The sequence below is a fragment of the Nipponia nippon genome, unplaced genomic scaffold, assembly GCF_047370975.1.
Source record: "Nipponia nippon isolate SJK-2023a ecotype South Korea unplaced genomic scaffold, ASM4737097v1 scaffold_26, whole genome shotgun sequence".
NCBI classification, from domain to species: Eukaryota; Metazoa; Chordata; class Aves; order Pelecaniformes; family Threskiornithidae; genus Nipponia; species Nipponia nippon.
The window spans coordinates 6514155-6541751 of NW_028262343.1; the positions used below are offsets into that span (position 1 = coordinate 6514155).

Sequence of the window (27597 nt, forward strand, 5' to 3'; positions counted from 1 at the left end):
CCTTGGACACTATTGCACAGGTGAATGTGAAACATGCGCTGCAATCAAGCAAGCCAAGCAGTTCAAGCCTCTCTGGTATGGAGGACGATGGCTGAAATACAAACATGGAGAGGCCTGGCAGATTGATTATATCACACTCCCACAAACCCACCAAGGCAAGCACCATGTGCTCACCATGGTGGAAGCAACCACCGGATGGCTGGAAACATATCCCGTGCCCCATGCAACCACCCAGAACACTATCCTGGGCCTTGAAAAGCAAGTCCTATGGCACCCCAGAAAGAATTGAGTCAGACAACGGGACTCATTTCCCTAACAACCTCGTAGACACCTGGGCCAAAGAGCATGGCATTGAGGGGGTATATCACATCCCCTATCATGCACCAGCCTCCGGGAAAATCGAACGATACAATGGACTGTTAAAGACTACATTGAGAGCAATGGGTGGTGGGACATTCAAACACTGGGATACACATTTAGCAAAGGCCACCTGGTTAGTCAACACTAGGGGATCTGCCAATCGAGCTGGCCCTGCCCAGTCAAGACTTTTATGTACTGTAGAGGGGGATAAAGTCCCTGTAGTGCACCTAAAAAATATGCTGGGGAAGACAGTCTGGGTTACTCCTGCCTCAGGCAGAGGTAAACCCATTCATGCACCTGGGTGCACTTGGTGGGTGATGTGGGAGTCTGGGGAAGTCCGATGTGTACCTCAAGGAGACTTGATTTTGGGTGAAAATAGCCAACGAACTGAAGTATATAATGTTTGTTGCTGTATAATACTGGATGTCATCACTTCTGTGATTACTATGTGCCATATCAACAGTATACAGTAAGAATCACCCAGATTAATGAAGAATGAACTTTGAGGAAACTGAGAAAAGTGTAGCAGTGATGGAAGCAGAACTGGCTTAGCATGCAACAATCCAACACCACATACCATCTGTTATGACAGATGGAGCCCAATGGCATGGACTGAATGAACTCAGTACACATTTTAGACGGTGTCGTGGTTTAACCCCAGCCAGTAACTAAGCACCACACAGCCGCTCACTCACTCCCCCCCCGGTGGGATGGGGGAGAGAATCGGAAGAGTAAAAGCGAGAAAACTCATAGGTTGAGATAAAGACATTTTAATGGGTAAAGCAAAAGCCGCGCGCACAAGGAAAGCAAAGCAAGGAATTCATTCACTCCTTCCCATGAGCAGGCAGGTGTTCAGCCATCTCCAGGAAAGCAGGGCTCCATCACGCGTAACGGTTACTTGGGAAGACAAACGCCATCACTCCAAACGTGTCCCCCCCTTCCTTCTTCTTCCCCCAGCTTATATACTGAGCATGATGTCATATGGTATGGAATAGCCCTTTGGCCAGTCTGGGTCAGCTGTCCTAGCTATGATCCCTCCCAGCTTCTTATGCACCTGGCAGAGCATTGGAAGCTGAAAAGTCCTTAACTAGTGTAAATTCTGCTCAGCAAGAAAACCAAAACATCAGCGTGTTATCAACATTATTCTCATCCTAAATCCAAAACACAGCGCTCCACCAGCTACTAAGAAGAAAACTAACTCTGTCCCAGCTGAAACCAGGACAGAGGGATGGCCCACAGACTAAGGGAATTATATAGAATCATAGAATGCTTTGGGATGGAAGGGACCTTCAAAGGTCATCTAGTCCACCCCCCCCCCGCAATTGGCAGGAACATCTTCTACTAGATCAGGTTGCTCAGAGCCCCCTCCAACCTGACCTTGAATGTTTCCAAGGATGGGGCATCTACCATCTCTCTGGGCAACCTGTTCCAGTGTGTCACCACTCTCACTGTAAAAAAATTTCTTCCTTATATCTAGTCTAAATCTACCCTTTCAGTTTAAAACCATTACCCCTTGTCGAGGACTGTTATGGAACCAGAATTGTCTCGACATTGCCGTTCTACCGCCATCTTCTGGTTTCGACATCTAGCCCCTGACAAAACCACCACAGGATGCCCATGAAGAGATCAGGACATGACGGGCAGGACCATGAACTGCACGCACGCCTGTGCGGAGGCCAGGACGCGAAAGGCGGGGCCATGGACTGCATGCACGCCTGCGCAGACACCAGGGCGTGAAAAGCAGAAGTGCAAACTGCATGTACGCAGACCCATTCTCCGCATGTGCATGGCCCTATAAAAGGACCGCGTGCGCCTTTTGAGGCTCTCTTCTCGTCCTACCCTGCGCACCTCCTTGGAAGCTGCCTCCTGCGGACACAGAGACTGGACCAACTGGACCTTTGATCGACAGGACAACGCTGGACTCGGAGTGGCGGTAGCTAGTTCCCCTACGTGGCTCGTTTCTCACCTGCCTGAGCACGCTCTTTCTTTCTCCCTTTTTTTTTCTCTCCTTTTCTCTCTTTCTTTTCCCCCCCCCGTCTTCCTACCCGGTCCTCACCCCTTCGTTTGCCAAAATAAAGTCAAAAGGTTGTACGGCATTTGACCTCGTTTGCATCTTAATCTCGTCCTTGGGATCGTATCGAAACCTCCCCCGACATTGGATTGGGACACCCCTTGTCCTATCGCTATTGGCCCTGCTAAAAAGTCTGTCCCCATCTTTCTCATAAGCCCCCTTTAAGTAATGAAAGGCTGCAATAAGGTCTCCCCGCAGCCTTCTCTTCTCCAGGCTGAACAACCCCAGCTCTCTCAGCCTTTCCTCATAGCAGAGGTGTTCCATCCCTCTGATCATTTTTGTGGCCCTCCTCTGGACCGTCTCCAACAGGTCCATGTCCTTCCTGTACTGAGGACCCCAGAGCTGGACACAGTACTCCAGGTGGGGTCTCACCAGAGCAGAGTAGAGGGGCAGAATCACCTCCCTCGACCTGCTGGCCACGCTTCTTTTGATGCAGCCCAGGATATGGTTGGCTTTCTGGGCTGCGAGAGCACATTGCCGGCTCATGTCCAGCTTTTCGTCTGTCAGTACCCCCAAGTCTTTCTCGGCAGGGCTGCTCTCAATCCCTTCATCCCCCAGCCTGTACTGATACCAGGGATTGCCCTGACCCAGGTGCAGGACCTTGCACTTGGCCTTGTTGAACCTCATGAGGTTCACACAGGCCCACTTCTCCAGCTTGTCCAGGTCCCTCTGGATGGCATCCCATCCCTCAGGTGTGTCAAGTGCACCACTCAGCCTGGTGTCATCTGCAAACTTGCTGAGGGTGCACTCAATCCCGCTGTCTATGTCATTGATGAAGATATTGAACAGCACTGGCCCCAGTATGGACCCCTGAGGGACACCACTTGTCACTGATCTCCATCTGGACATCGAGCCATTGACCACTACCCTCTGGATGTGACCATCCAGCCAGTTTGCTATCCACTGAACAGTCCGCCCATCAAATCCATATCCTTCCAATTTAGAGAGAAGGATATTGTGGGGGACCATGTCAAAGGCCTTACAGAAGTCCAGATAGATGACATCCATAGCTCTTCCCTCGTCCACTGATGCAGTCACTCCATCATAGAAGGCCACTAAGTTAGTCAGGCAGGACTTGCCCTTGGTGAAGCCATGCTGGCTGTCTCGAATCACCTCCCTGTCCTCCATGTGCCTTAGCATAGCTTCTAGGAGGATCTGTTCCATGATCTTCCCAGGCACAGAGGTGAGGCTGACAGGTCGGTAGTTCCCAGGGTCTTCCTTTCTACCCTTTTTAAAAATGGCTGCAATATTTCCCTTTTTCCAGTCCCCAGGGACTTCACCTGACTGCCATGACTTTTCAAATATCATGGAGAGTGGCTCGGCAACTACATCAGCCAATTCCCTCAGGACTCTGGGATGCATCTCATCAGGACCCATAAACTTATGCACGTTCAGGTTCCTCAGGTGGTCGCGAACCTGATCTTCACTTACAGTGGGAGGACCTCTGCTCCCCCGATCCCCATCAAATGGCCCATTGACTCGGGAGGTGTGAGGAGAGAGGTTGCTAGTGAAGACTGAGGCAAAGAAGTTGTTGAGTACCTCAGCCTTCTCCTCGTCTGTTGTTACCAGCTCGCCACTTCTGCTCATTAGAGGGGGTATGCTTTCTTTAACCTTCCTTTTCTGGTTGATGTACCTGTAGAAGCCCTTCTTATTATTCTTTGCATCCCTCGCCAGGTTCAGCTTCAGCCGAGCCTTGGCCTTCCTGATCCCATCCTTACACAACCGGGCAGCGTTCCTGTACTCTTCCCAAGATACCAGTCCCTTCTTCCACCGCCTGTGCAATCTCTTCTTGCCCTTTAGTTTGACCCCCAGGTCATGGCTCAGCCATGCTGGCCTCTTCCCTTCCTTGCCCAATTTCCTGCACCTGGGGATCGAGAGCTCTTGTGCCCTATGGAAAGCATCCTTGAAGACCTGCCAGCTCTGTTCTGCTCCCTTGTCCCTGAGGGCCATTTCCCAGGAGGTCCTGTTGATTAACTCCTTGAAGAGCTGGAAGTTTGCTTTCCTAAAATTCAGGGTCCTGACTATATTCTTCACCAGACCCTTACCTCTCCGGACTGTGAACTCTACCAGTGTGTGATCACTACAGCCGAGACTGCCTCCAATCCTGACATCACCAATGAGCTCACTTGCATTGGTGACCACCCGGTCCAGTACTGCATCCCCTCTGGTAGGGCTATCTATTACCTGGCTATCTATTGCCTACTGCCTGCCGTGTTACTTTCCCAGCAGATGTCGGGGTGGTTGAAATCCCCCAGCAGGACAAGAGCCTGTGAGCACGAAGCTTCCTGTAGTTGAAGAAAAAAGGCTTCATCAATAGGCTCCCCTTGATCAGGCGGCCTCTAGTAGACCCCAACCACAAGGTTCCCTTTGTTGCCTCGGTCTCTATTTCTTACCCATAAACTTTCAACCTGCTCATGGCTATTCTTCAGAGACACTTCTTCACATTCTATCCATTTCTTGATGTAGAGGGCAACGCCTCCACCCCTCCTACCTTGCCTGTCCCTTCTGAACAGCCTGTAGCCTTCGTTAGCTGAACTCCAGTCATGGAATTCATCCCACCAAGTTTCAGTGATGGCAACTAGGTTGTAGCTTTCTAGCAGCACGGTAGCTTCCAGCTCCTCCTGTTTGTTGCCCATGCTGCATGCATTGGTGTAGAGGCACTTCAGCTGGGCTGTTGTCCGTGTCACCTTCTTGGAGGAACACCCCTTGGTTCCCTTGAGGCATTTCTCTGATATTTCCCTGTTGGCTCCTATTACCTCAAGAGCGCCCTGCTCATCCCCGTAAGATTTCAACTGTGCTGCAGTGTCTTCAGCATGCCTCAGATCGACAGGCTGAGGGCCCCTGCTAGCATCCCATCCCCCACTAGTACCCCATTCCTCTAACCATGGCGTGCCATCCCACCCCTTATCACAGGCAAGCCTGATATCAACCCCCTCCCCCTTCAAATCTAGTTTAAAGCCCTGTCAATGAGCCCCGCAAGCTCCTGAGCAAAGACCCTCTTCCCCCTTTGAGAAAGGTGAACCCTGTCAGATGCCAGCATGCCTGGTGCTGTGTAGGCCATCCCATTGTTGAAGAACCCAAAATTGTGACTTTGACACCAGCCATGGAGCCATGTATTAATGGACTGGATCTGTTTGTTCCTTTCAGTGTTCCTGCCCGCAACTGAAAGGAGGGAGGAAAAAGTAACCTGTGCTCCCGATTTCCTCACCAACCATCCCAAGGCCCTGAAGTCTCTCTTGATAGCTTTTGGACTACGGGTTGCAGCTTCCCATGTATATCTGTGTGTATATATCAAAAGAGAGGAAAAGTGGTGGTGATTGATTAATTGGAATGTATTGGAAAGGGTAGGACCTGGGCATGGCATAGATGGTATGGAATAAGGGGTGGATACTGTCCTGGTTTCAGCTGGAATAGCATTGATTTTTCTTCCTAGTAGCTGGTATAGTGCTGTGTTTTGGATTTAAGATGAGAATAATGCTGATAACACACTGATGCTTTAGTTGTTGCTCAGTAGTGCTTACACTAGTCAAGGACTTTTCAGCTTCCCATGCTCTGCCTGGTGCACAAGAAGCTGGGAGGGAGCAGAGCCAGGACAGCTGACCCAGACTGGCCAAAGGGCTATTCCATACCATGTGACGTCATGCTCAGTATATAAGCTGGGGAGAGTTGGCTGGGAGGCAGCGATTGCTGCTTGGGGACATGCTGGGCATCGGTCAGCGGGTGGTGAGTGGTTGCATCACTTGTTTTTCCTCAGTTTTGTTTCTCTCTTGGTGTTATCCTTTTCATTACAATTTACTATTATTATTATTATTTTATGTTATTTCAATTATTAAACTGTTCTTATCTCAGCCCACAAGTTTTCTCACTTTTACTCTTCTGATTTTCTTCCCCCATCCCACCAGGGAGGGAGGGTGAGGGAGCGGCAGTATGGTGCTTGGTTGCCGACTGGTGTTAACCATGACAAGACTAAAATTGGAAAGAAGGGGGAACAGGAAGGGAAACAAACTGACTGAAGTAGTGAACTCTTTGTTCTGTTTAGAGGATTTTTACTACCCTTTGCCATTATTTCCTTTAACAAGGAGGTTTTATGTTAAGATATTTGGGCACTGAGAAGGGCTACAAAAAAAGCAAAAGAATCTAGTCAGTTCTTTTAGGGCTCAAAACACTACTCCAATTGTTCTTCAGGTTTGAAGCCAGGTGTGTCTATTACTGTGCCTGATGCTTTACCATCATACAGATCTTTGTTACTTCTGCATGATTGATGTAGTTGCATAATAGGCCTAGCGGTCTTATATATGGGAGGCAGGCTAATTCTGGGCATAACTGTTATATCACTGGCATGTGGTATCTTAAATCCTGGTCTCACAAAGTTCCAAGCACCTCCAACAGCATACTGAAAATCACCAGTGCTTTAGCAGAAGCAGTAGCAGCAGCTGGAAAAAGCTGCTGCTGGCAGAATGGGTGGCCAGGGTGCCAGGATGTCTCACTAAATATCTTGTAGAGATATACTCTTTTGCTAAGTAAGCACTTAGGAGCGTTCACGTTGCAGGCAGAGTGGTCATGATTCCTACAGGACATGAAGTATTTGCATGTGTTTGTGGTCATTAGGTTAAATTGTTTCTTACGGATGGATGGGTGGTCAAGCATTGGAACAGGCTACCCAGGGAAGTGGTTGAGTCTCCATCCCTGGAGGTATTTAAAGAACGGATAGATGTGGTGCTTGAGGACATGGTATAGATGGACTTGGCAGTGATAGGTTAACGGTTGGACTCGATCTTAAGGGTCTTTTCCAACCTTGACGATTCTATGACTCTATAATACAGTTGGCACTCTTGGTTCTCCCCAGTGCATTTTAAGGGGAGCAAATGGAGGCTGTAGAGAATTTCATTGGAGGGAACTATGTATCTGACAGTATTGTCTGTGTAAACACATTCTCAACTATTAACCTTGCAAAGTTTAAAAAAAAAAAAAATTATCAACCTTTAGAGTTAAAGGCAAAGGCTTTAGAGCCTTTACCTTTGCAGTATTGTTAACTTTGAGGTTAGTATAATCTTTGTTTTGGTCTGAGATGTGCACAAATAACAAGTCAAGCTGTAAAAAAAAAAAAAAAAATGAGAAAAATACCACAATGTGCAAACATGTGGTCTGACTTTACTCTTAGAAGTAGGGTCTATGAAGGCATTACTGCACTCTCCTGAGTGCAGAGGCTAGTGCCTGAAATCAAGCTGTGAGACATTACTCGCCCCAAGCAACACAGGGAAGGAGTGTGAGAGTAGTGAGGGATAAGAGAAAGCGGAGTCTTTCTTTGTCTTGACTTGACACTGACACTTGATTGGAACTATATTATTTCCAGTTATCTGCCTATACTTGATCTTTGTACTGGGGAAACACCTTAGAGAGTTAGCCAGGCATCCTGACCACATAGGTACTCATTAAACTCCAAGAAATAGGAAAAGTTTTGGTTTGGCCACAGTCCCTTCAGGGGTGCACCTGCTGCGTTGTGGACTTATCCATAGCCACAGATACTTTGAGGTGTTCCAGCATGGCCTCATGCACAGCCACTGATGCTTCAAGGTGTACCTGCTGTGGTATGGACTTATCCACAGCCACAGATGCTTTGGGGTGTACCTTCTCCAGCGTGCACTTATCCTTGGGCCACAATCCTTTCAAAGGTATACCTGATACGGCACAGACATAACTGTGGCCACAGACACTTCAAGATGTACCTGCTCTGGTGTGGACTTATCCACGGCCACAGATGCTTCAGGGTGTCCTGCTCCCATGTGGACCCATCCACAGGTCACAGTCCCTTCGACTCGAGTTCACACTGGAGTTCCAGCCTGTCCAGTACAGCAGCACAGAAACAGCAGCGATGCCCTGGCCATCTGCCAGCCCAGGCGCATGGCCATTGCTGTTATCAAAATGTTCCCAGGCACAGCGGAGTCAGATGATAAGCAGTACAGCAAGCAGCAAAAGCAAAAAGCAGCCACAAACGAGCAATAGACTCTAATATACAGTAAGGCAAGCAAGCCCCATGGCAAGCACAGGAGCCTGCCGATTAATAGCTAAACAGCAATAACAGCTATAAATTCGATCTGGCACATTCCGGTCAAACCTGTCATTTTCTTGAACCCTTCGAGCCCCACGTTGGGTGCCAAAAAGAACTGTTGTGGTATAACCCCAGCCAACTAAGCACCACACAGCTTCTCGCTCACTCCCCCCACAATGGGATGGGGGAGAGAATCGGAAGAGTAGAAGTGAGAAAACTCATGGGTTGAGATAAAGACAGTTTAACAGGTAAAGCAAAAGCCGCGCACGCAAGCAAAGCAAAGCAAGGAATTCATTCACTACTTCCCATCGGCAGGCAGGTGTTCAGCCATCTCCAGGAAAGCAGGGCTCCATCACACGTAACGGTTACCTGGGAAGACAAATGCTGTAACTCCAAACATTCTCCCCTTCCTTCTTCCCCCAGCTTTTTATTGCTGAGCATGACATCATACGGTATGGAATAGCCCTTTGGCCAGTCTGGGTCAGCTGTCCTGGCTGTGTCCCCTCCCAACTTCTTGTGCACCCCCAGCCTACTTGTTGGCAGGGCAGTGTGAGAAGCAGAAAAGGCCTTGACTCTGTGTAAGCACTGCTCAGCAATAACGAAAACATCCCTGTGCTATCAACTTTTCATCACAAATCCAAAGCATAGCCCCATACAAGTTACTGTGAAGAAATTTAACTCTGTCTCAGCCAAAACCAGTACAGCTGTGTATCTTTCCTCACCTGTATATGTTGGTACATATTCCAGTGATGATGCTATTCGTGAGGCTTGTTAGTTTGTCCCAACTTTAAGCAGAATACACTTTTTGAACAAAGTGTCATAACTTCATTTCAGCAGCTGAGGGCACTCCGTGACTGGCTAAGTGGAAAACACGGAGTGCTATCCTAAGGCAGGAGAGCAGGCATTTTTATAGTAAAAAGTAAGTGGTGAGGCCAGCCGGGTAAAAGGCAGCTCTGCCTGCCAAACCAGTGTGGGCTGCCACCTGAGCCCAGTATGGACTGGGGAGCTATCAATGTGTGTGACTATAGGAGCATAGTGAATTGGCTCAGATTGGCATGCTGCTGATGGAAAAGCATATTTGTGGCACCGTAGGAAGGAAGTTCAGGTGTGAGACAGTCTGGAGACCAAGTAGATAGTGTTGATACTGATTTCACATAAGGACTTGGGCACTGTTATGAGCGAAAAGCAGGTGCGGATCCTTCAGGGATCAGGTGTGACACTCAGTGAGTGAAAGCTTTGGCTTTATTGAAAGTGTAGTGTTACCATGGTGGGAGCCCCATGGTGGGACACCAACATTAGTCAAAACGGGGACCTGACGCAGCAGCAGAGCCCTGCTTGAGGGTGAAGCTCAAGGGAAAGCACTGCAGGGGAGCATAATAAAACTTGTGCTGATTAACATATCATACATATGCAATGTTTTGTTTTGCTTATTAGCAAACTCACTGATGTAATGCAGGTGCTGTTGTCCAAATTCCAAGATCTGCACCTGGCTGCCACATTGGTGCCTGTACAAAGGTGGGTGCAGATGGAGGGGGGGAAGTGAATGAGATAAAACATGCTTGGGACTCTGCATACTTGGATTGGAAGAAGCAAACTATTCCAGGTTACTGTAACAAAGTCTTCTCATGCCCTACAGGTGTCCTGGCAAATTCGTGGCCCTGAACATAGTGTCAAGGCTATGTAATATTTAGGGAGTTGGATGTCCAGGATTTAATGCACTTCTTTCTGGAAATTTAAGTCTTTGAACATCTCTTTTCCCAATGCCAGGGTAAGAATGAGCGGTTCCTGCCAAGACCTTCCCACAAGCTTGCAATTAGGCCACTTGTGACTCTGTCAAATTCCCATTCTTCATCTGACTCAGGGATTTATGTATGCTCAGACTTCCCAGACCCTCGAAATCAGGCTTTTATGAAAAAGTTGTATACTTCTGTCAAAATGAAGCTGTTTGGATAAGGGATTACTTTTTTTCTGGAGCCAGAGACAGAAGGCATGTCTGAAGCCTGAGTTTGGGCTATGTTTGCCCTGTTTCTTGGCAGGGTAACTGCAGTGCTGCATACCAACCTGGCTACAAAGCTGCTGCTGCTATCTTAACTAGCTTGCAAATGAGCTTCTCATGCAGGCTGCAGGTATACTTGAGCACTCTGCCTACGTAACTTGGAAGAAAACGTGGGTGATTACAGAGTGCTGGCTAGGATGGCTTTCCTCTTTCAAGATATGAAAGGGTCAGTTTCAAGTCTTTGCATTAATGTTATTTTATCCGGGAAAACAGCTTTAGAAGGAAAAAGTGAAATATATAAATTGCAAAATATCTAGTAGCTCTCCACGGAAGCTAAGAAATGTAAGTAATGTAAGTGTAAGAAATGTAAGTACCAGTACATAAGCTTTAAGATGCCTCTGGAGCACTTAAGTATTGAACTTATTACCTACAGCTACCCCTTTCCCTATAAGCCTTTCAGCACAGCAGACCAAAGCAACTTACTGACAGAAAACAAAGCATCAAGAAATCACGTTAAGTAACTTATTTTGCAATAACGGATACTAATTTGGAGAAAGTTAAATTGGGTGAGGGAAACAGTATTTGCCTGGGAAGCCAATGCTTGTAAGGCTAAGGGGCAAGTGGGCACAGGACTGAGTAAAGACTCTGTATCCCAATTTTTCCCTCCTCTTGTTTTTACCTACATCCCTATAGCTAATCACTAGTAATACTAACATGACTTGACTAGACTTCGTAGAGAGAGGTAGGATGTAAGAGACCTGCATGCAAGAGTGCATGTCCAGTAAAAAACTGCAGATGGGTAGAAGTAGAGTATACACAACCAAATATATTTGACACTTGAGCACTGCTAAAAGTATATTTTGCTGTTATTTTAAGATCTGAAATGAGGGATGTTTGACACTGAAATCATTCATACAGTTACATGCTCTGAGATTCATTTGTATTAAATCAACTAGACTTTTATTTTACCAGCAATGAAAGTGGGCAAAAGTATTCCTAGTGTGTGCCAATAAGCAAACAATACTTCAGAAATGTGCTCGTCTCTCAGAAACTTCTGCTGCCCCACAAAGAGCAACAGTCAAGTTAGGAAAATAGACCTTGCGTTCCTCTTGCAGAGTTTCCACCCGGGGGTGGTGGTGGGCAGAGCAGCCGCTGCCGCTGGACCGCTTTGCAGGGCTACCCCAAGGCGCCCAGCCCGGCTGCCCCCGGGACTCCAGCAGGGTTTAACCCCTGTCCCGCAAAGCGGCTCCCGCCAAGCCTCCCCCCGTCCCGGCCGGCGTCGCTTCGGTCCCGCGCCAGCCGCACGACTCGGCAGGGCGGCCCGGTCCGGCCCACCTCCCCGCGGGCCGCTCCGCAGCCCGGGGCCGGGCGGCCTCCGCGGGCGGCCGCGCCGCCGGGGCGGAGCGGGGCCTCGGCGGAGGCCGTTCCGCAGCGCCGGGGCGGAGCCGCCGCCACGATATAAGGGACGAGCCGGGCTGCTGTTCTGTGTTAGGAGCGTCACGTTACGTCGGATGGACTGACGGTCCGCTCAGGCCGGTGAGGCGCGGTGATGGAGCTGCTGCGGACCATTGCCTACTCGCCGGGCGGCGTCGTCGTCAAGGGCCGCGAGGGGGAGCCAGGCAGAACCGCCGGTGATGAGTCGCGGAGGAAGAAGACAGAGGAGCAGCCGCACCAGCACTCCCACCCCGCCGCTGAGGTATCCCGAATTATAACCGACCCCACGATGGGGAAGCGCTACTGCTGCGGCAAGGTGCTCGGAAAGGTAACGGCCGCGGCGGGTCCCGTGCCCTCCCGGGGTGGCGGTGGGGGTGCCCCGGCCCGGCCGCCCTCCTCGGCGGACTGCTGGCGCGGTGCGGAGTGCGGGTGCGGCGGGCGCTGCTTCTGTGGCGCCAGCCCTCGGGACGGGTTGCTTTTCTCCGGGAGGATGTTGGAGTTTGCCGCACTGCTGCCCCTCAACCTGGCCGGGGTCCGATTTGTCCCTGCGTTGCTCCGGTCCACACGCAGTGGTTCCTGCCCCCGATTCATCTCTGCACATAAATACAAGCGCAATCGTGCCTTCAGCTCGGGCAAGCCTACAAAAATGACTTTGTTGCATGCGGGGGGGGAAGCTGCAACACGAACCTTCAGATAGGCGATGAACCTAAGACCAAATTGTCCTGTGCAAAGGAAGTTATGCTCCTTGACGAATACATGAGCCAGTGAATGACTAAGCGTGGGACTTCTTTCATGCATGGTATAATTACCTTTTTCTCATATGTCTCTCTAGGGTGGATTTGCCAAGTGTTATGAGATGACAGATTTGACAACAAATAAAGTTTATGCTGCAAAAATCATTCCTCACAGCAGAGTAGCAAAACCTCATCAAAGGGAAAAGGTGTGTGTGCATGAATTACTTTTTTTTTCTTCCTCAAACTCTCTTTGTGTGCTGGATTGCCCAACTGTTTTTCTGAAATGGTTCTGATAGAGCTGTTTGCTCAACAACATTCCCCCCTCCTTTTGTCTCTTCAGATTGATAAAGAGATTGAGCTGCACAGAATGCTTAATCATAGGCATGTTGTACAGTTTTACCACTATTTTGAAGACAGAGAAAATATTTACATTCTTCTGGAGTACTGCAGTAGAAGGGTGAGCATCAACTGTGAGAAATCCAGTATTTACTTACCTAGAATCTGTAACTAATTTAAATGTGTGATATGCAAAAGGTATTTTTCATGGCTTCTTTAATTGTCACTTCTCCATGCATTGATTTACTTTTGCTTAAGGTGAATCTTGTGCGTGAATGTTCAGTGACACTTCTGCCTTTGTTTTTCCTCTGCAGTCAATGGCTCACATCTTAAAAGCGAGGAAGGTATTGACAGAACCAGAAGTACGATACTACCTCAGGCAAATTGTGTCAGGGCTAAAGTATCTTCATGAACAGGAAATATTGCACAGGGATCTTAAACTAGGTAAGTTCTGTACCTTGCCTACTTCAAAATACAATGCTGACAGGGCTGGAAAAGTATACTACTTTACCACTTGTATGGCGATAGCTTAATTAATAGAATCAGCTCAGTCTGTCTTTACAGTGGAAACTTGGAGTGCTAAGGGATGACATTAAGTAGTCCTATTTAAAAAAAAAAAAAAATCCTGGCTAGCTTTTGGCTTTGAACAAAGTATGACTCAGCACCTGTGGCAAATGCATTCCTACCCTGCAAGAAAAGGACTAACTGGAATTTCTGTCTACTAGGCAACTTCTTCATTAATGAGAACATGGAACTGAAACTGGGTGACTTTGGCTTGGCAGCTAGGCTGGAACCACTGGAGTACAGGAGGAGGTAGGAGCATCAAAGAAAATGTAGAGTCTAATAGTAAATGAAACCAAATTTATTTAGAAATGAGAGATCCTGTTCCATAGCAAAAGCTAATTGCTTCTGGGATCAGGATTTCCCCTTCTAGAAAATAGGCTGCTATACTTTGACTTCTGCTTTCCTCTGAGCATTTGAATAATAGCAAGTGCCAGAGGCAGGTACCTGACTGACTAATAGTGCTGATATGAGTCTGCTGGTCCTGTATCATGAAGACACCATGAAACACATCTATACTATTAACATTCATACAACTCTTCTTTAGGAGTCTTTAAGCTCTTGTCTGAACTTGAGAGGAAAACCTGGCCGATGAAAAATGGTTTCTCTCCTCTTTCTATTTAAAATACTAACTGGCTCTGTGGCCTCTTTAACTTGCAGAACAATATGTGGCACGCCAAACTACCTCTCTCCAGAAGTCCTCAACAAACAAGGGCACAGCTGTGAATCTGACATCTGGGCCTTAGGCTGTGTAATGTAAGTACTTCACTGCCTTTGAAATGAAATATTTCTATCACTGGCTTAGGCTTTTAAGAGTTCAAAGGGGATGCAGTACTGCATCAGTTTGCAATCCTTTATATATGTCTAACCCAAGTGCAGAAATTCTCCTTGTTAGGAGGTTGACAATACCTTTTCAGTAGTTGTAGATAAGTATTGTGGGTGTGTAAAATAAATAAAATTGGTTTCCTTTGCTTTTAAACAGGTATACAATGCTGTTGGGAAGACCCCCATTTGAGACCACAAATCTTAAAGAAACATACAGATGCATAAGGGAAGCAAGATACAGCCTGCCTTCATCTCTCTTGGCACCTGCAAAACACTTAATAGCTAGCATGTTGTCAAAAAATCCTGAAGACCGTCCCAGTTTAGATGAAATAATTCGACATGAATTTTTCTTATGGGTTTGCATTGTTTAGTGTTCTGGTTGAAAAAATATCCACCCTAAAAATGCACCCTGTGGTCTAAAAATTATTTTTTGAATCTCGCTTCCACAGGGCTTTACACCCGACAGACTTTCTGCTAGCTGTTGTCACACCATTCCTGATTTCCATTTGGCAAGCCCTGCTAAAAATTTCTTCAAAAAAGCAGCTGCTGCTCTCTTTGGTGGTAAAAAGGATAAAGCCAGATACTTTAACACACATAGTAAGTGGACTATAGCTATGTTTGAAACTTATCTCTATGCCATCAATGTCATGCTAGTAATGTACAGCTATGAGACAGTAGTGCAGCACTTGTATTTACATCTTGGTGCTTCCTTGGCTTAGTTTTGATGTCTTTATCGATAAGCATAGATGGTAGCCTGCAACCTATGCCAACTTACATAAGTAAATGCTTCTTATGGCATACTGACAGTCTATATTGGCCATCTGTTAGAATGTAATGTCTACTAAAGTTTAGTCTCTTAGTGATCTGTGTATAATGGCACTGCTGTTCTGGGAGACTATGGCAGGATTAGAAGAAGCTACTGGAGGGAGACAACACACTTTCTGCAGCTAACTTGTTAGGCTTTCTGTAATTTAACAGCACTTCCAGATGCAGTGTTAAGTATTTTTCTTGTATTACAGACAGACTAGCTAAAGAAGATGAAGAAATCTACAAGCTCAGGCATGATTTGAAGAAGACCTTGATAACCCAGCAGCCCCACAAACACAGAACAGATGAGGTAAATGCAAGTGCAGTTTGATTAGAATTCAATAACAGTTGGGTGGAATAGCTATGATTAAATTATATTTGACTTGGATATCAGAGCGGGGCTGTACACAGCATAATCAAGCTTAAATGATTAGCAAAGTTGCTTTAACAGGGATTAACCAAGCTTCACCAAGGTATGGTAGCCTTTGTAGAGAGACTATCAGTTTTGTCTTTTGAGTAATTATAGTATCTGCCTAGACTCCATTGTCATCTGTGTGGAAACTTGTCTGCCAGGTGCTCTTTCCAAATACAGGGCTTCAGTTCATGATTAACTAAGACTTATTAAAGAATAAATTGCTGAGATCTAACTCTTACCATTTGGTGTTCAGGCCTGCATGCAGCTGTTCCCTTGCTAGGGCAGGAGAGCAGAGGACTGATTAATAGCATGTAAGATGCAAATTGAAGATCTAAAGAATGGAAAGACCTGGCATGCTTCTTAAAGCTCAGTCTAACAGCAGCTTTTTGTACTTGCTGGAAATATTAATACCAGTTTCCCTAGAATTTATCATTTGTTGAGAGACAGGAGAGCCATGCAAAACTTGTGTATAAGCCTTGGCTTGTGTTATGTTTTATGTTTACATGTCTCACATCTCTTATAGGAGATCCAACCTCTTATCACAACAGTAGCCACGCTGGGAGCATTACCAGAAACTAAGCAGATTAGAGACTCTATTCGGATGTTAGTCAGAGGAACTTTGGGAAGCTGCAGCAGTAGCAGTGAATGTAAGTGCAGCAAAATGTAATCTCTAATTCTAAATCCCACCTTTACTTTCTTCATGTCTTGGAAGCTTGAAACAAACAGCTGCTTTCATCCCTACCCCCTCTTTTTGATGCTCTAAATTTTACAGCCAATATTTTTGAAGAATTAAAACTAGAAAGCCGTAAAGGCTAAACTTCTTAAAATTACAATCTAGATACTGAAAGGCTTAGAATTAAAGCCTGCTCTGTGTGCTCTTGTCAGTCTAATAATCCTTTCCTTTCAGGCCTGGAAGACAATACTATGGGAAGTGTTGCCGATGCAGTCGCAAGGGTATTGAGAGGATGTCTGGAGAACATGCCAGAAGCAGACAGCATTCCCAAAGAACATCTGACAGCATCCTTCCAGTGGGTTACAAAATGGGTGGACTATTCTAACAAGTATGGCTTTGGGTACCAGCTGTCAGATCACACCGTTGGTGTCCTTTTCAATAACGGGGTGCATATGAGCCTTCTGCCAGACAAAAAGTAAGAATGATTACAAAACTGACAACTAAGGCAGTTCAAACTTGAAATGCTTTTATGTCTGACCTTTCTTACTTTCTCTTCTTACAGGACAGTCCACTATTATGCTGAGCTAGGCCAATGCTCTGTCTTCTCAGCCACAGAGGCTCCTGAACAGTTCATTAGCCAAGTAACTGTACTGAAGTATTTCTCTCTCTACATGGAAGAGAACCTCATGGATGTAAGTTCACCACCTTCTGGATCTTGAGCTGTAAAAATGGACCTTGCGCTAAACATGAACTGAGTGCTTAATGTAGTGTCTGTTCCCTTTCCTAGGGAGGAGATCTTCCCAGCCTAACAGATGTACACAGGCCCAGGCTTTACCTCTTACAGTGGCTTAAATCTGATAAAGCATTAATGATGCTCTTCAATGATGGCACATTTCAAGTAAGTTTGATAGCATCACCTGAGAAAGTGTTTCTAAAATACTTATTGTAATAAAACTGGATAAGTGCCTGAAACTGAGAGGAGAAAGTATACAAACAGGAACTCTTCTCTTCTGCAGGTGAACTTCTATCATGATCACACAAAAATCATAATTTGCAATCAGAGTGAGGAGTATCTCCTTACCTACATCAATGAAGAGAGGATATCCACAACGTTTTATCTGACAACTCTTCTGTTTTCTGGATGCTTGTTGGAACTAAAACACAGAATGGAATATGCTCTAAACATGCTGCTGCAGCGATGTAACTGAAGGGACTGACTCGTTAAACCAAACAGACCCTCTTGTTCACTGTGCAATCTACACTGGAGATGGTAGAGCAACTACTATGTTGATGATGGATGTGTGGTAGTACGAAAACTTGACTGTCCTAGTGTGCTGGGCACACATCTATTGGACAGAAGCCTAAACCTACTGTTGGACTAAAATGGTGTGACAAGGAGTTCTTCAGACCATAGTTTTCCTTGCTTCATGTGTGTGTTAAGATATTTTTGATTTGACCTCTGAGCAGAACATGACTACTTGCTCTGTAAGAGAGCATTTCTGGAGTTAAACTGTGAATATCCATCTGGAAAGGGAGAGCTCCATTACTGTGGAATAGCTGTAATAAGCAGCTTCTGGCTGCTTAATTGAACTATGGCCATACTTTTTTTTCCCCTTATTTTTCAAAAATGCCCACACTTGTGGGTGGCAAAGTGCATTCCTTGTTAAATTTTTTTTTTTATTACAGCTTAAAGTGAAATATTTATTACACAACACTTTATTTTTGGACATTGGCATTTTAAATATAAATCTGTTGGGAATAAAGATAATGGAAATCTGAAGCATCATTCTCCTCTTCTTTTACAATACAACTTAACATGCCTTGCTTAGTGTTCCTAAGAATCTTGCAGGTCTGCTTTTCTTATGCTATTTTAAAGTCTGCTATAGGTCAGAATATGAATGACAGGCTCTAAAATGGAGCAATCTGTCCATGTCTATGCACATAGTTACAAACACCAATTGCTGCTGCTAATTATAACAGCAACCCTAAAGCAACTGTACATGAAGCTTGCAGAGTAATGATGTGGGCCTTGACACTCAGTTATCTTCCTAGGGGCTAAAAACAAAAGTAGGGACCTCTTCATGGTATTACATCCCAGAATTGATATTGATGTCTTACACTAATGTAACAAACTCCTTACTTCTGGATGATACTTAGTAGAAAGTAGTTGTGACAACTAGAGCTGTATAAGCTTCCTCCTTTTATTTGCTGTGGAAGCATTGCTCTTATTTACTAAGGGACTAAAGTATCCTGACAACTCAAACAGGTGAGGGGTATGGACAATTCATTCTACCATTATCAGGTACACTGCTCCTCTATTTTATGTGTCTTTTTACCCTTGGTTAAATGGCAACCCCATTAAAGTAAAATAAAAACTGTTGAGCAGATTAAGGGCTGATTTAGTATAAATGTTGGGTTTACTCTACCAAATGGGTAACATTAGACAACTGCTGGTGTTACTAAGACTGAAGATCAGTTACAGTATGCCATAAATTCTCTAAAGCTGAGGACTGCATAAGGATGGGTTGCCTCTTACTGCAATCCTACTGATAATAAAAGTACATATATTAGAGCAATTGCCTTCTGTGGTGGGTTCACCCTGGCTGAATGCCAGGTGCCCACCAAAGCTACTCTCCCACTTCCCCTTCTCAGCTGGCCAGGGGAGAGAAAATATAACGAAAGGCTAGTGGGTTGAGATAAGGACAGGGAGGATTACTCACCAATTACCATCATAGGCAAAACAGACTCAATTTGGGGAAATAAGCTTAATTTATTACCAATCAAATCAGAGTAGGATAATGACAAAAAACCTAAATCTTAAAATACCTTCCCTGCACCAAACCCTTCTTCTCAGGCTCAACTTTACTCCTGATTTCTTTCTCTCCTCCCACCGGGTGGCACAGGGGGATGGGGAATGGGGGTTGCAATCAGTTCATCACAGATTGTCCCTGCTGCTCCTTCCTCAAGGGGAGGACTCCTCACACTCTTCCCTTGTTCCAGGGTGGGGTCCCTGCCACAGGAGACAGTCCTCCACCAACTTCTCCAACATGGGTCCTTCCCACGGGCTACAGTTCTTCATGAACTGCTCCAGCATGGGCCCCTTCCATGGGGTATAGTCATTCAGGAACAGACTGCTCCAGCGTGGGTCCCCCACAGGATCACAGGTCCTGCCAGAACACCTGATCCAGTGTGGGCTCCTCTCTCCATAGAGCCACAGGTCCTGCCAGGAGCCTGCTCCAGTGCAGGATTCCCACAGGGTCAGAGCGCCCTTTGGGTGCATCCACCTGGTCTGGGGTGGGGTCCTCCATGGGCTGCAGGTGGATATCATCTGCTCCACCATTAACCTCCATGGGCTGCAGGGGAACAGCCTGCCTCACCATGGTCTTCACCAGGGGCTGCAGGGGAATCTCTGCTCTGGTGCTTGGAGCACCTCCTTCCCCCTCCTTCTTCACTGACCTTGGTATCTGCAGAGTTTTTCATCTCATGTATTCTCGCTCCTCTCTCCAGCTGCAGTTGCACAGTTTGTGTTTTTTTTCCCCTCCTTCTTAAATATGTTATCCCAGAGGTGCTACCACTGTCGCTGATTGGCTTGCCCTTGGCCAGTGGCAGGTACGTCTTGGAGCTAGCTGGCGTTGGTTTATTGGACATAGGGGAAGCTTCTAGCAGCTTCTCACAGAAGCCACCCCTGTAGCCCCCCCACTACCAAAACCTTGCAACGCGGATCCAATACATTCTACCCCTACTACTCAAACCTCGGTGACAGGCACTACGGTTACTCCAGCCCCCGCAACAAGCATCGCTGCTACTCCAACCCCTGCGACAGGCAATGTGGCAAGATATTGCTGACCGGGTAGAGAACCTGGTTGTAAAAGTACATCACGTAGATGCTCACATACCCAAGAGTCAGGCCACTGAAGAACATCAAAACCACCAGCAGGTGGATCAGGCTGCTAAGATTGAAGTGGCTCAGGTGGAGCTGGACTGGCAACATAAGGGTGAATTATTTCTAGCTTGATTAGCCCATGACACCTCAGGCCATCAAGGAAGAGATGCAACATATAGATAGGCTCGTGATCGAAGGGTGGACTTGACCATGGACACTATTGCACAGGTTATCCATGAATGTGAAACATGCGCTGCAATCAAGCAAGCCAAGTGGTTCAAGCCTCTCTGGTATGGAGGATGGTGGCTGAAATATAAACATGGAGAGGCCTGGCAGATTGATTATATCACACTCCCACAAACCCACCAAGGCAAGCACCATGTGCTCACCATGGTGGAAGCAACCACCGGATGGCTGGAAACATATCCCGTGCACCATGCCACCGCCCGGAACACTATCCTGGGCCTTGAAAATAGGCATGGCACCCCAGAAAGAACTGAGTCAGACAACGGGACTCATTTCCCTAACAACCTCATAGACACCTGGGCCAAAGAGCATGGCATTGAGTGGGTATTTCACATCCCCTATCACGCGCCAGCCTCCGGGAAAATCGAACGATACAATGGACTGTTAAAGAGTACACTGAGAGCAATGGGTGGTGGGACATTCAAACACTGGGATACACATTTAGCAAAGGCCACCTGGTTAGTCAACACTAGGGGATCTGCCCGTCAAGCTGGCCCTGCCCAGTCAAGACTTTTATGTACTGTAGAGGGGAATAAAGTCCCTGTAGTGCACCTGAAAAATATGCTGGGGAAGACAGTCTGGGTTACTCCTGCCTCAGGCAGAGGAAAACCCATTCGTGGGATTGCTTTTGCTCAAGGACCTGGGTTCACTTGGTGGGTGATGCGGAAGGATGGGGAAGTCTGATGTGTACCTCAAGGGGATTTGATTTTGATAGCCAATGAACTGAACTGTATAATGTTAGTTGCTGTCACTTCAGTGATTACTATGTGCTATATCAACAGTATACAGTAAGAATCACCCAAATTAATGAGGAATGAACTTTGAGGAAACTGAGAAAAATGTAGCAGTGATGGAACTAGAACTGGCTTCAGCATGCAACAATCCAATACCACACACCATCTCTCCTGCCCTGAAAGACTGTTATGACAGATGAAGCCCAAAGTCATGGACTAAATGAACTCAACAAACATTTTAGAGGGATAGCCTATAGACTAGGGAAATTATATCTATGTGTGTGTGTGTGTGTATATATATATATATATCAAAAGACTGGAAAAGTGGTGGTGATTAATTGGAGTGTATTAGAAAGGGTAGGACCTGGGCGTGACGTATATGGTATGGAATAAGGGGTGGATACTGTCCTGGTTTCAGCTGGGATAGAGTTAATTTTCTTCTTAGTAGCTGGTATAGTGCTGTGTTTTGGATTTAGGATGAAAATAATGTTGATAACACACTGATGTTTTAGTTGTTGCTAAGTAGTGCTTACACTAAGTCAGTCAAGGACTTTTCAGCTTCCCATGCTCTGCCAGGTGCACAAGAAGCTGGGAGGGGGCACAGCCAGGACAGCTGACCCAGACTGGCCAAAGGGCTATTCCATGCTATATGATGTCATGCTCATGATAGGGGATGTGATATACCCACTCAATGCCATGCTCTTGGCCCAGGTGTCTACGAGGCTGTTAGGGAAATGAGTCCCGTTGTCTGACTCAATTCTTTCTGGGGTGCCATGTCGCCACAGGACTTGCTTTTCAAGACCCAGGATAGTGTTCTGGGCGGTGGCATGGTGTACGGGATATGTTTCCAGCCATCTGGTGGTTGCTTCCACCATTGTAAGCACATGGTGCTTGCCTTGGTGGGTTTGTGGGAGTGTGATGTAATCAATCTGCCAGGCCTCTCCATGTTTGTATTTCAGCCATCGTCCTCCATACCAGAGAGGCTTGAACTGCTTGGCTTGCTTGATTGCAGCGCATGTTTCACATTCATGGATAACCTGTGCAATAGTGTCCATGGTCAGGTCCACCCCTCGATCACAAGCCCATCTATATGTTGCATCCCTTCCATGGGCCCACCAAGCTAGAAATAATTCACCCTTATGTTGCCAGTCCAGATCCACCTGAGCCACTTCAATCTTAGCAGCCTGATCCACCTGCTGGTGGTTTTGATGGTCTTCAGTGGCCTGACTCTTGGGTACGTGAGCATCTACGTGATGTACTTTTACAACCAGGTTCTATACCCAGGCAGCAATATCTTGCCACAATGTGGCATCCCAGATGGGTTTGCCTCTGTGCTGCCAGTTGCTCTGCTTCCATTGCTGCAACCACCCCCACAGGGTATTTGCCACCATCCATGAGTCGGTACAGAGATAAAGTACTGGCCACTTTTCTCTTTCAGCAGTATCTAAAGCCAGCTGGATGGCTTTCACCTCTGCAAACTGACTCGATTCACCTTCTCCTTCAGCAGTTTCAGAAACTTGTCGTACAGGATTCCATACAGCAGCTTTCCACCTCCGATGCTTCCCCACAAGATGACAGGACCGATCAGAGAACAGGGCATATTGCTTCTCATTTTCTGGCAGTTTATTATACAGTGGGGCCTCCTCAGCATGCGTCACCTCCTCCTCTGGCGATATTCCGAAATCTTTGCTTTCTGGCCAGTCCATGATCACTTCCAACATTCCTGGGTGACTGGGGTTTCCTATTCGGGCCTGTTATATGATTAGTGCGACCCACTTACTCCATGTAGCATCAGTTGCATGATGTGTACAGGGGATCCAACTGTATGAGATTCAACAAGGCTAAGTGCTGGGTCCTGCACTTGGGTCACAACAACCCCATGCAATGCTACAGGCTTGGGGAGGAGTGGCTGGAGAGCTGCCTGGCGGAAAAGCACCTGGGGGTGTTGGTTGACAGCTGCCTGAACATTAGCCAGCAGTGTGCTCAGGTGGCCAAGAGGGCCAATGGCATCCTGGCTTGTATCAGGAATAGTGTGGCCAGCAGGACCAGGGAGGTGATAGTGCCCCTGTACTCGGCACCTCGAGTACTGTATTCAGCTTTGGGCCCCTCACTACAAGAAGGACATTGAGGTGCTGGAGCATGTCCAGAGAAGGGCAATGAAGTTGGTGAAGGGTCTAGAGAACAAGTCCTACGAGGAGAGGCTGAGGGAGCTGGGGTTGTTGAGTCTGGAGAAGAGGAGGCTGAGGGGAGACCTTATTGCTCTCTACAACTACCTGAAAGGAGGTTGTAGCGAGGTGGGGGTCGGTCTCTTCTCCCTAGTAAGAAGCAATAGGACGAGAGGAAATGGCCTCAAGCTGTGCCAGGGGAAGTTTAGGTTGGATAGTAGGAAAACCTTCTTCACCAAAAGGGTAGTCAGGCACTGGAACAGGCTGCCCAGGGAAGTGGTTGAGTCCCCATCCCTGGAGGTATTTAAAAGACAGGCAGAGTGGTGCTTGAGGACATGGTTTAGTGGTGGACTTGGCAGTGACAGGTTAACGGTTGGATTCGATGATCTTAAGGGTCTTTTCCAGCCTTAATGATTCTATGATTCTATGATCCTCCCTCTGAACATCCAGCCCAGCCCTGGCAGTCGGGGTGCCAGGAGGAGCTGTGCTTCAGTACCAACCACTTCTGAAGCGGCTCGAACCCCTTAATGTGCTGCCTATATCTCTTTTTCAGTTGGAGTATAGTGGGCCTCAGATCCTCTGTATCCCCGACTTCAAAACCCTAGGGGTCGACCTCGAATCTCCCCTGGTGCTTTCTGCCAGAGGCTCCAGGTAGAACCGTTCTCCCCGGCTGCAGTGTAGAGCACATTTTTTCCATCTTGTCCTGCCCGGACTGGCCCCAGGGCTACTGCATGAACTATCTCCTGTTTAATTTGTTCAAAGACTTGTCATTGCTCAGGTCCCCATTTGATATTGTTCTTCTTCCAGGTCACTTGATAGAGGGCTTACGATCAGACTGTAATTTGAAACATGCATTCTCCAAAAACCCACAATGCCCCTGAAAGCTTGTGTTTCCTTTTTTCTGGTTGGTGGAGACATGGCTGTTATTTTGCTGATTACACCCATTGGGATCTGACGACATCCATCTTGCCATTTTATTCCTAAGAACTGGATCTCCTGTGCAAGTCCCTTGACCTTACTTTGTTTTATGGCAAAGCCGGCCTCCAGAAGGATTTGGACTATTTGCTTCCCTTTCTCATAAACCTCTTCTGCTGTGCTGCCCCACACAATAATGTCATCAATGTATTGCAGGTGTTCCGGAGCCCCACTCTGTTCCAGTGCAGTCTGGATCAGTCCATGGCAAATGGTGGGGCTGTGTTTCCACCCCTGGGGCAGTCGATTCCAGGTGTACTGGACCCCCCTCCAAGTGAAAGCAAACTGTGGCCTGCACTCTGCCGCCAAAAGGACTGAGAAAAACGCATTAGCAATATCAATGGTGGCATACCACTTGGCTGCCTTTGACTCCAGTTCGTAGTGAAGTTCTAGCACGTCTGGCACGGCAGTGCACAGCGGCGGCGTGACTTCATTCAGGCCCCGATAATCTACTGTTAGTCTCCACTCTCCATTAGACTTTCGCACTGGCCATATGGGACTGTTAAAAGGTGAGCGAGTCTTGCTGATCTCTCCTTGGCTCTCCAGTCAACGAATCAGCTTATGGATGGGAATCAGGGAGTCTCTGTTGGTGCGATATTGCCGCTGGTGCACCGTTGTGGTAGCAATTGGCACCTGTTGTTCTTTGACCCTCAGCAACCCCACAATAGAAGGGTCCTTCAAGAGACCGGGCAGGGTAGATAGCTGTTTAATTTCCTCCGTCTCCAAGGCAGCTATACCAAAAGCCCACCGGTACCCTTTTGGGTCCTTGAAATACCCTCTCCTGAGGTAGTCTATGCCAAGGATGCATGGGGCCTCTGGGCCAGTCACAATGGGGTGCTTCTACCACTCCTTCCCGGTTAAGCTTACTTCGGCCTCCAATACAGTCATCTCTTGGGATCCCCCTGTCACTCCAGAAATACAGATGGGTTCTGCCTTTTCATAGCTTGATGGCACTCGGGTACACTGTGCACCGGTGTCTACTAGAGCCTTATACTCCTGTGGGGCTGATGTGCCAGGCCATCGAATCCACACAGTTCAGTATACCCGGTTGTCCCTCTCCTCCACCTGGCTGGAGGCAGGGCCCCTCTAGTCCTGGTCATAGCATTCGTTACTCACTTCTTGTCAATGCGAATCAACAATCCCTTTATTAAGATCGGAAGCAAAATCATCCCTTCTGCTCTGTCTGGGGAACTGCTCACTGGAAACTGGAGCAGCAATTTTCCTGGAAGAACCACCTTTTGTAGTTTTTCCTTGCAACTCACGTACCCATGCCTCTAGGGTCGAGGTAGGTTTTCCATCCTGCTTCCTCATGTCCTCTCCATGGTCACGCAGATAAAACCACAAGGTGGCCCATGGTGTGTATCCACTATATCTTCTCTCTTGAGCAGAGGGACGCTTACTCCTAATGGCTGAGATACCGGTCCGTACAGGCAAGGAGTAGGACATGTCCTCTTTGAATCGCTGGAACTCCCGGGATAATTTCTCAGCTAGCACGTCAGGCAGTTTCTCCACAGCCGAGATGCAGGCCCGTAGGGAGGAAGAGAGACTTTCTTCGTATTGTCAGAGTTGACTAGCCACTTCATGTACCGTTGGTCCCTCTTCATCTTTCCAGGTCATTATTGCCAAAGAGTTTGTCTGTACAAACTTCCGCCACATGGGTCGTGTGCACTGGACTTCATCTGGATCTTTGGATAACTGCTCGTTGTCCAGGTCATCATAAATCACCTCCAGCACAGCTAATTCCCTCAGGTACTGGATACCTCTCTCCATGGTGGTCCATTTGCCTGGGTGACATATAACATCTTCCTGGAAGGGATACCTTTCCTTCACGCCTGACAGGAGTCACCTCCAGAGGCTGAGGACTTCTGCCCCTTTTCCAATCGCTTTGTCAATGCCCCCTTCCCTAGAAAGGGATCCCAGCTGCTTGGCTTCCCTACCCTCTAATTCCAGGCTACTGGCCCTGTTATCCCAGCATCGGAGCAGCCAGGTGATGATGTGCTCGCCTGGAAGACAACTGAAATCTTTTCGCATATCTCGCAGCTCACTCAGGGATAGGGATCAGGTGGTTACCATCTCATTTATGGGTTCTGCCTCTTCCTCCTCCTGTTCTTGTGATGGCCCTGGTTCATCATCAGCCCTTACTAAACGAGTTGATTTTCTTGTGTATTTTTTCTTCTGTATAGGGGCAACTGATACTGGCACAGGTTGGTTCTCTGGCATAGCCGCAGCACCTGTCACAGGGGCAGGCGTAGCTGCAGCGCCTGTTGTTCTGTCGTCAGATCCAGAGACCTTCTCTTCCCCTTGAGGGTTCTGAATAGTGTTGAACAGGGCTCGGTAGGCATGGGCCAGGCCCCAGCACATTGCAGTGATTTGTGTCTCCCTAGAATTGCCAGGGTGACAGCATACTTTTTCCAAATGTTCTACTAATTTTTCAGGATTCTGCACTTGTTCAGGGGTGAAGTTCCAAAACACTGGAGGGGCCCACCCTCCTAGGCATTTGCCCATGCTCTCCCACACACCCTGCGCCACTCATAACTATCCAGCCTTGGGGCAGATCTCTGGATGATATTCTTAAACTGCTTATTAACCTTAGACAAAACTGAAACATTATTCCCAAGAACTACCAATAGATATATCTTAACTACCCAAGGATGTTCAAGATACAGAAAAGTTGTTGTAATGAGGGAGACAACATCATAGAAGAAGGCAGCCAAGGTGCCATTCTGTATTTCCTCCATAAAAACACCTCTCAGAGGAAGAGGTATAATTGCTAATTGTCTCCATGAGGTGGTACCCAGAGTACAGTAATGGCTTCACTATAGAACCCAAATACCAGATAATGCTCAAGGTCAGTGTTTTACTAAGAAGTAAGTCTCCAAAGCAAAACATCACTAATCACGGCAGAGCACAGCAAACTGCAAAACCCAACACCAATCTTCTTTAACACGTGCTGCAAAAACAAGAGTATGGTGCAGATCAGGTAGACTAATATCGAGAACAGATGAATCAATATTGTGACCGGCAACTGTTAACAGATACAAATTCCTTAATACACTCTGGTTAATCTGTTATTATCTCAGACCCTTCGAGCCCCATGTTGGGTGCCAAAAAGGACTGTCATGGTTTAATCCCATCCAGCAACTAAGCACCTCACAGCTGCTCGGTCACTCCCCCCACCCCAGTGGGATGGGGGAGAGAATTGGAAGTGTGAAATTCAGAAAACTCGTGGGTTGAGATAAGAACAGTTTAATAATTGAAGTAAAATGAAATAGAATAGTAGCAATAATAATAATTAATAATAATAATAATAATAATAATAATAATAATAATAATAAT

The 27597-nt window shown here is 47.0% G+C and overlaps 1 protein-coding gene and 1 long non-coding RNA gene across 2 annotated transcripts in view; one reads left to right on the plus strand and one right to left on the minus strand.

Annotated features, from left to right (window-relative positions):
• The first annotated feature begins 6108 nt into the window (after positions 1 to 6108).
• On the plus strand, positions 6109 to 17994 carry LOC104011955 (serine/threonine-protein kinase PLK2). Its single transcript, XM_087762457.1, has 15 exons — positions 6109 to 6154; positions 11969 to 12238; positions 12743 to 12850; positions 12985 to 13101; positions 13295 to 13424; positions 13706 to 13793; positions 14202 to 14297; positions 14524 to 14722; positions 14816 to 14963; positions 15386 to 15483; positions 16112 to 16235; positions 16496 to 16736; positions 16824 to 16953; positions 17049 to 17159; positions 17278 to 17994. The coding sequence occupies exons 2-15, from the start codon at positions 12026 to 12028 to the stop codon at positions 17467 to 17469; spliced, it is 1995 nt and encodes a 664-aa protein (XP_087618583.1). The 5' UTR covers positions 6109 to 6154; positions 11969 to 12025; the 3' UTR covers positions 17470 to 17994.
• LOC148055205 (uncharacterized) overlaps positions 12344 to 27597 on the minus strand; it is a 70715-nt gene continuing 55461 nt past the window's right edge. The window contains exon 3 of the long non-coding RNA XR_015705815.1: positions 12344 to 12503. This is a non-coding gene — a long non-coding RNA (uncharacterized LOC148055205). The remainder of the gene's footprint in view (positions 12504 to 27597) is intronic.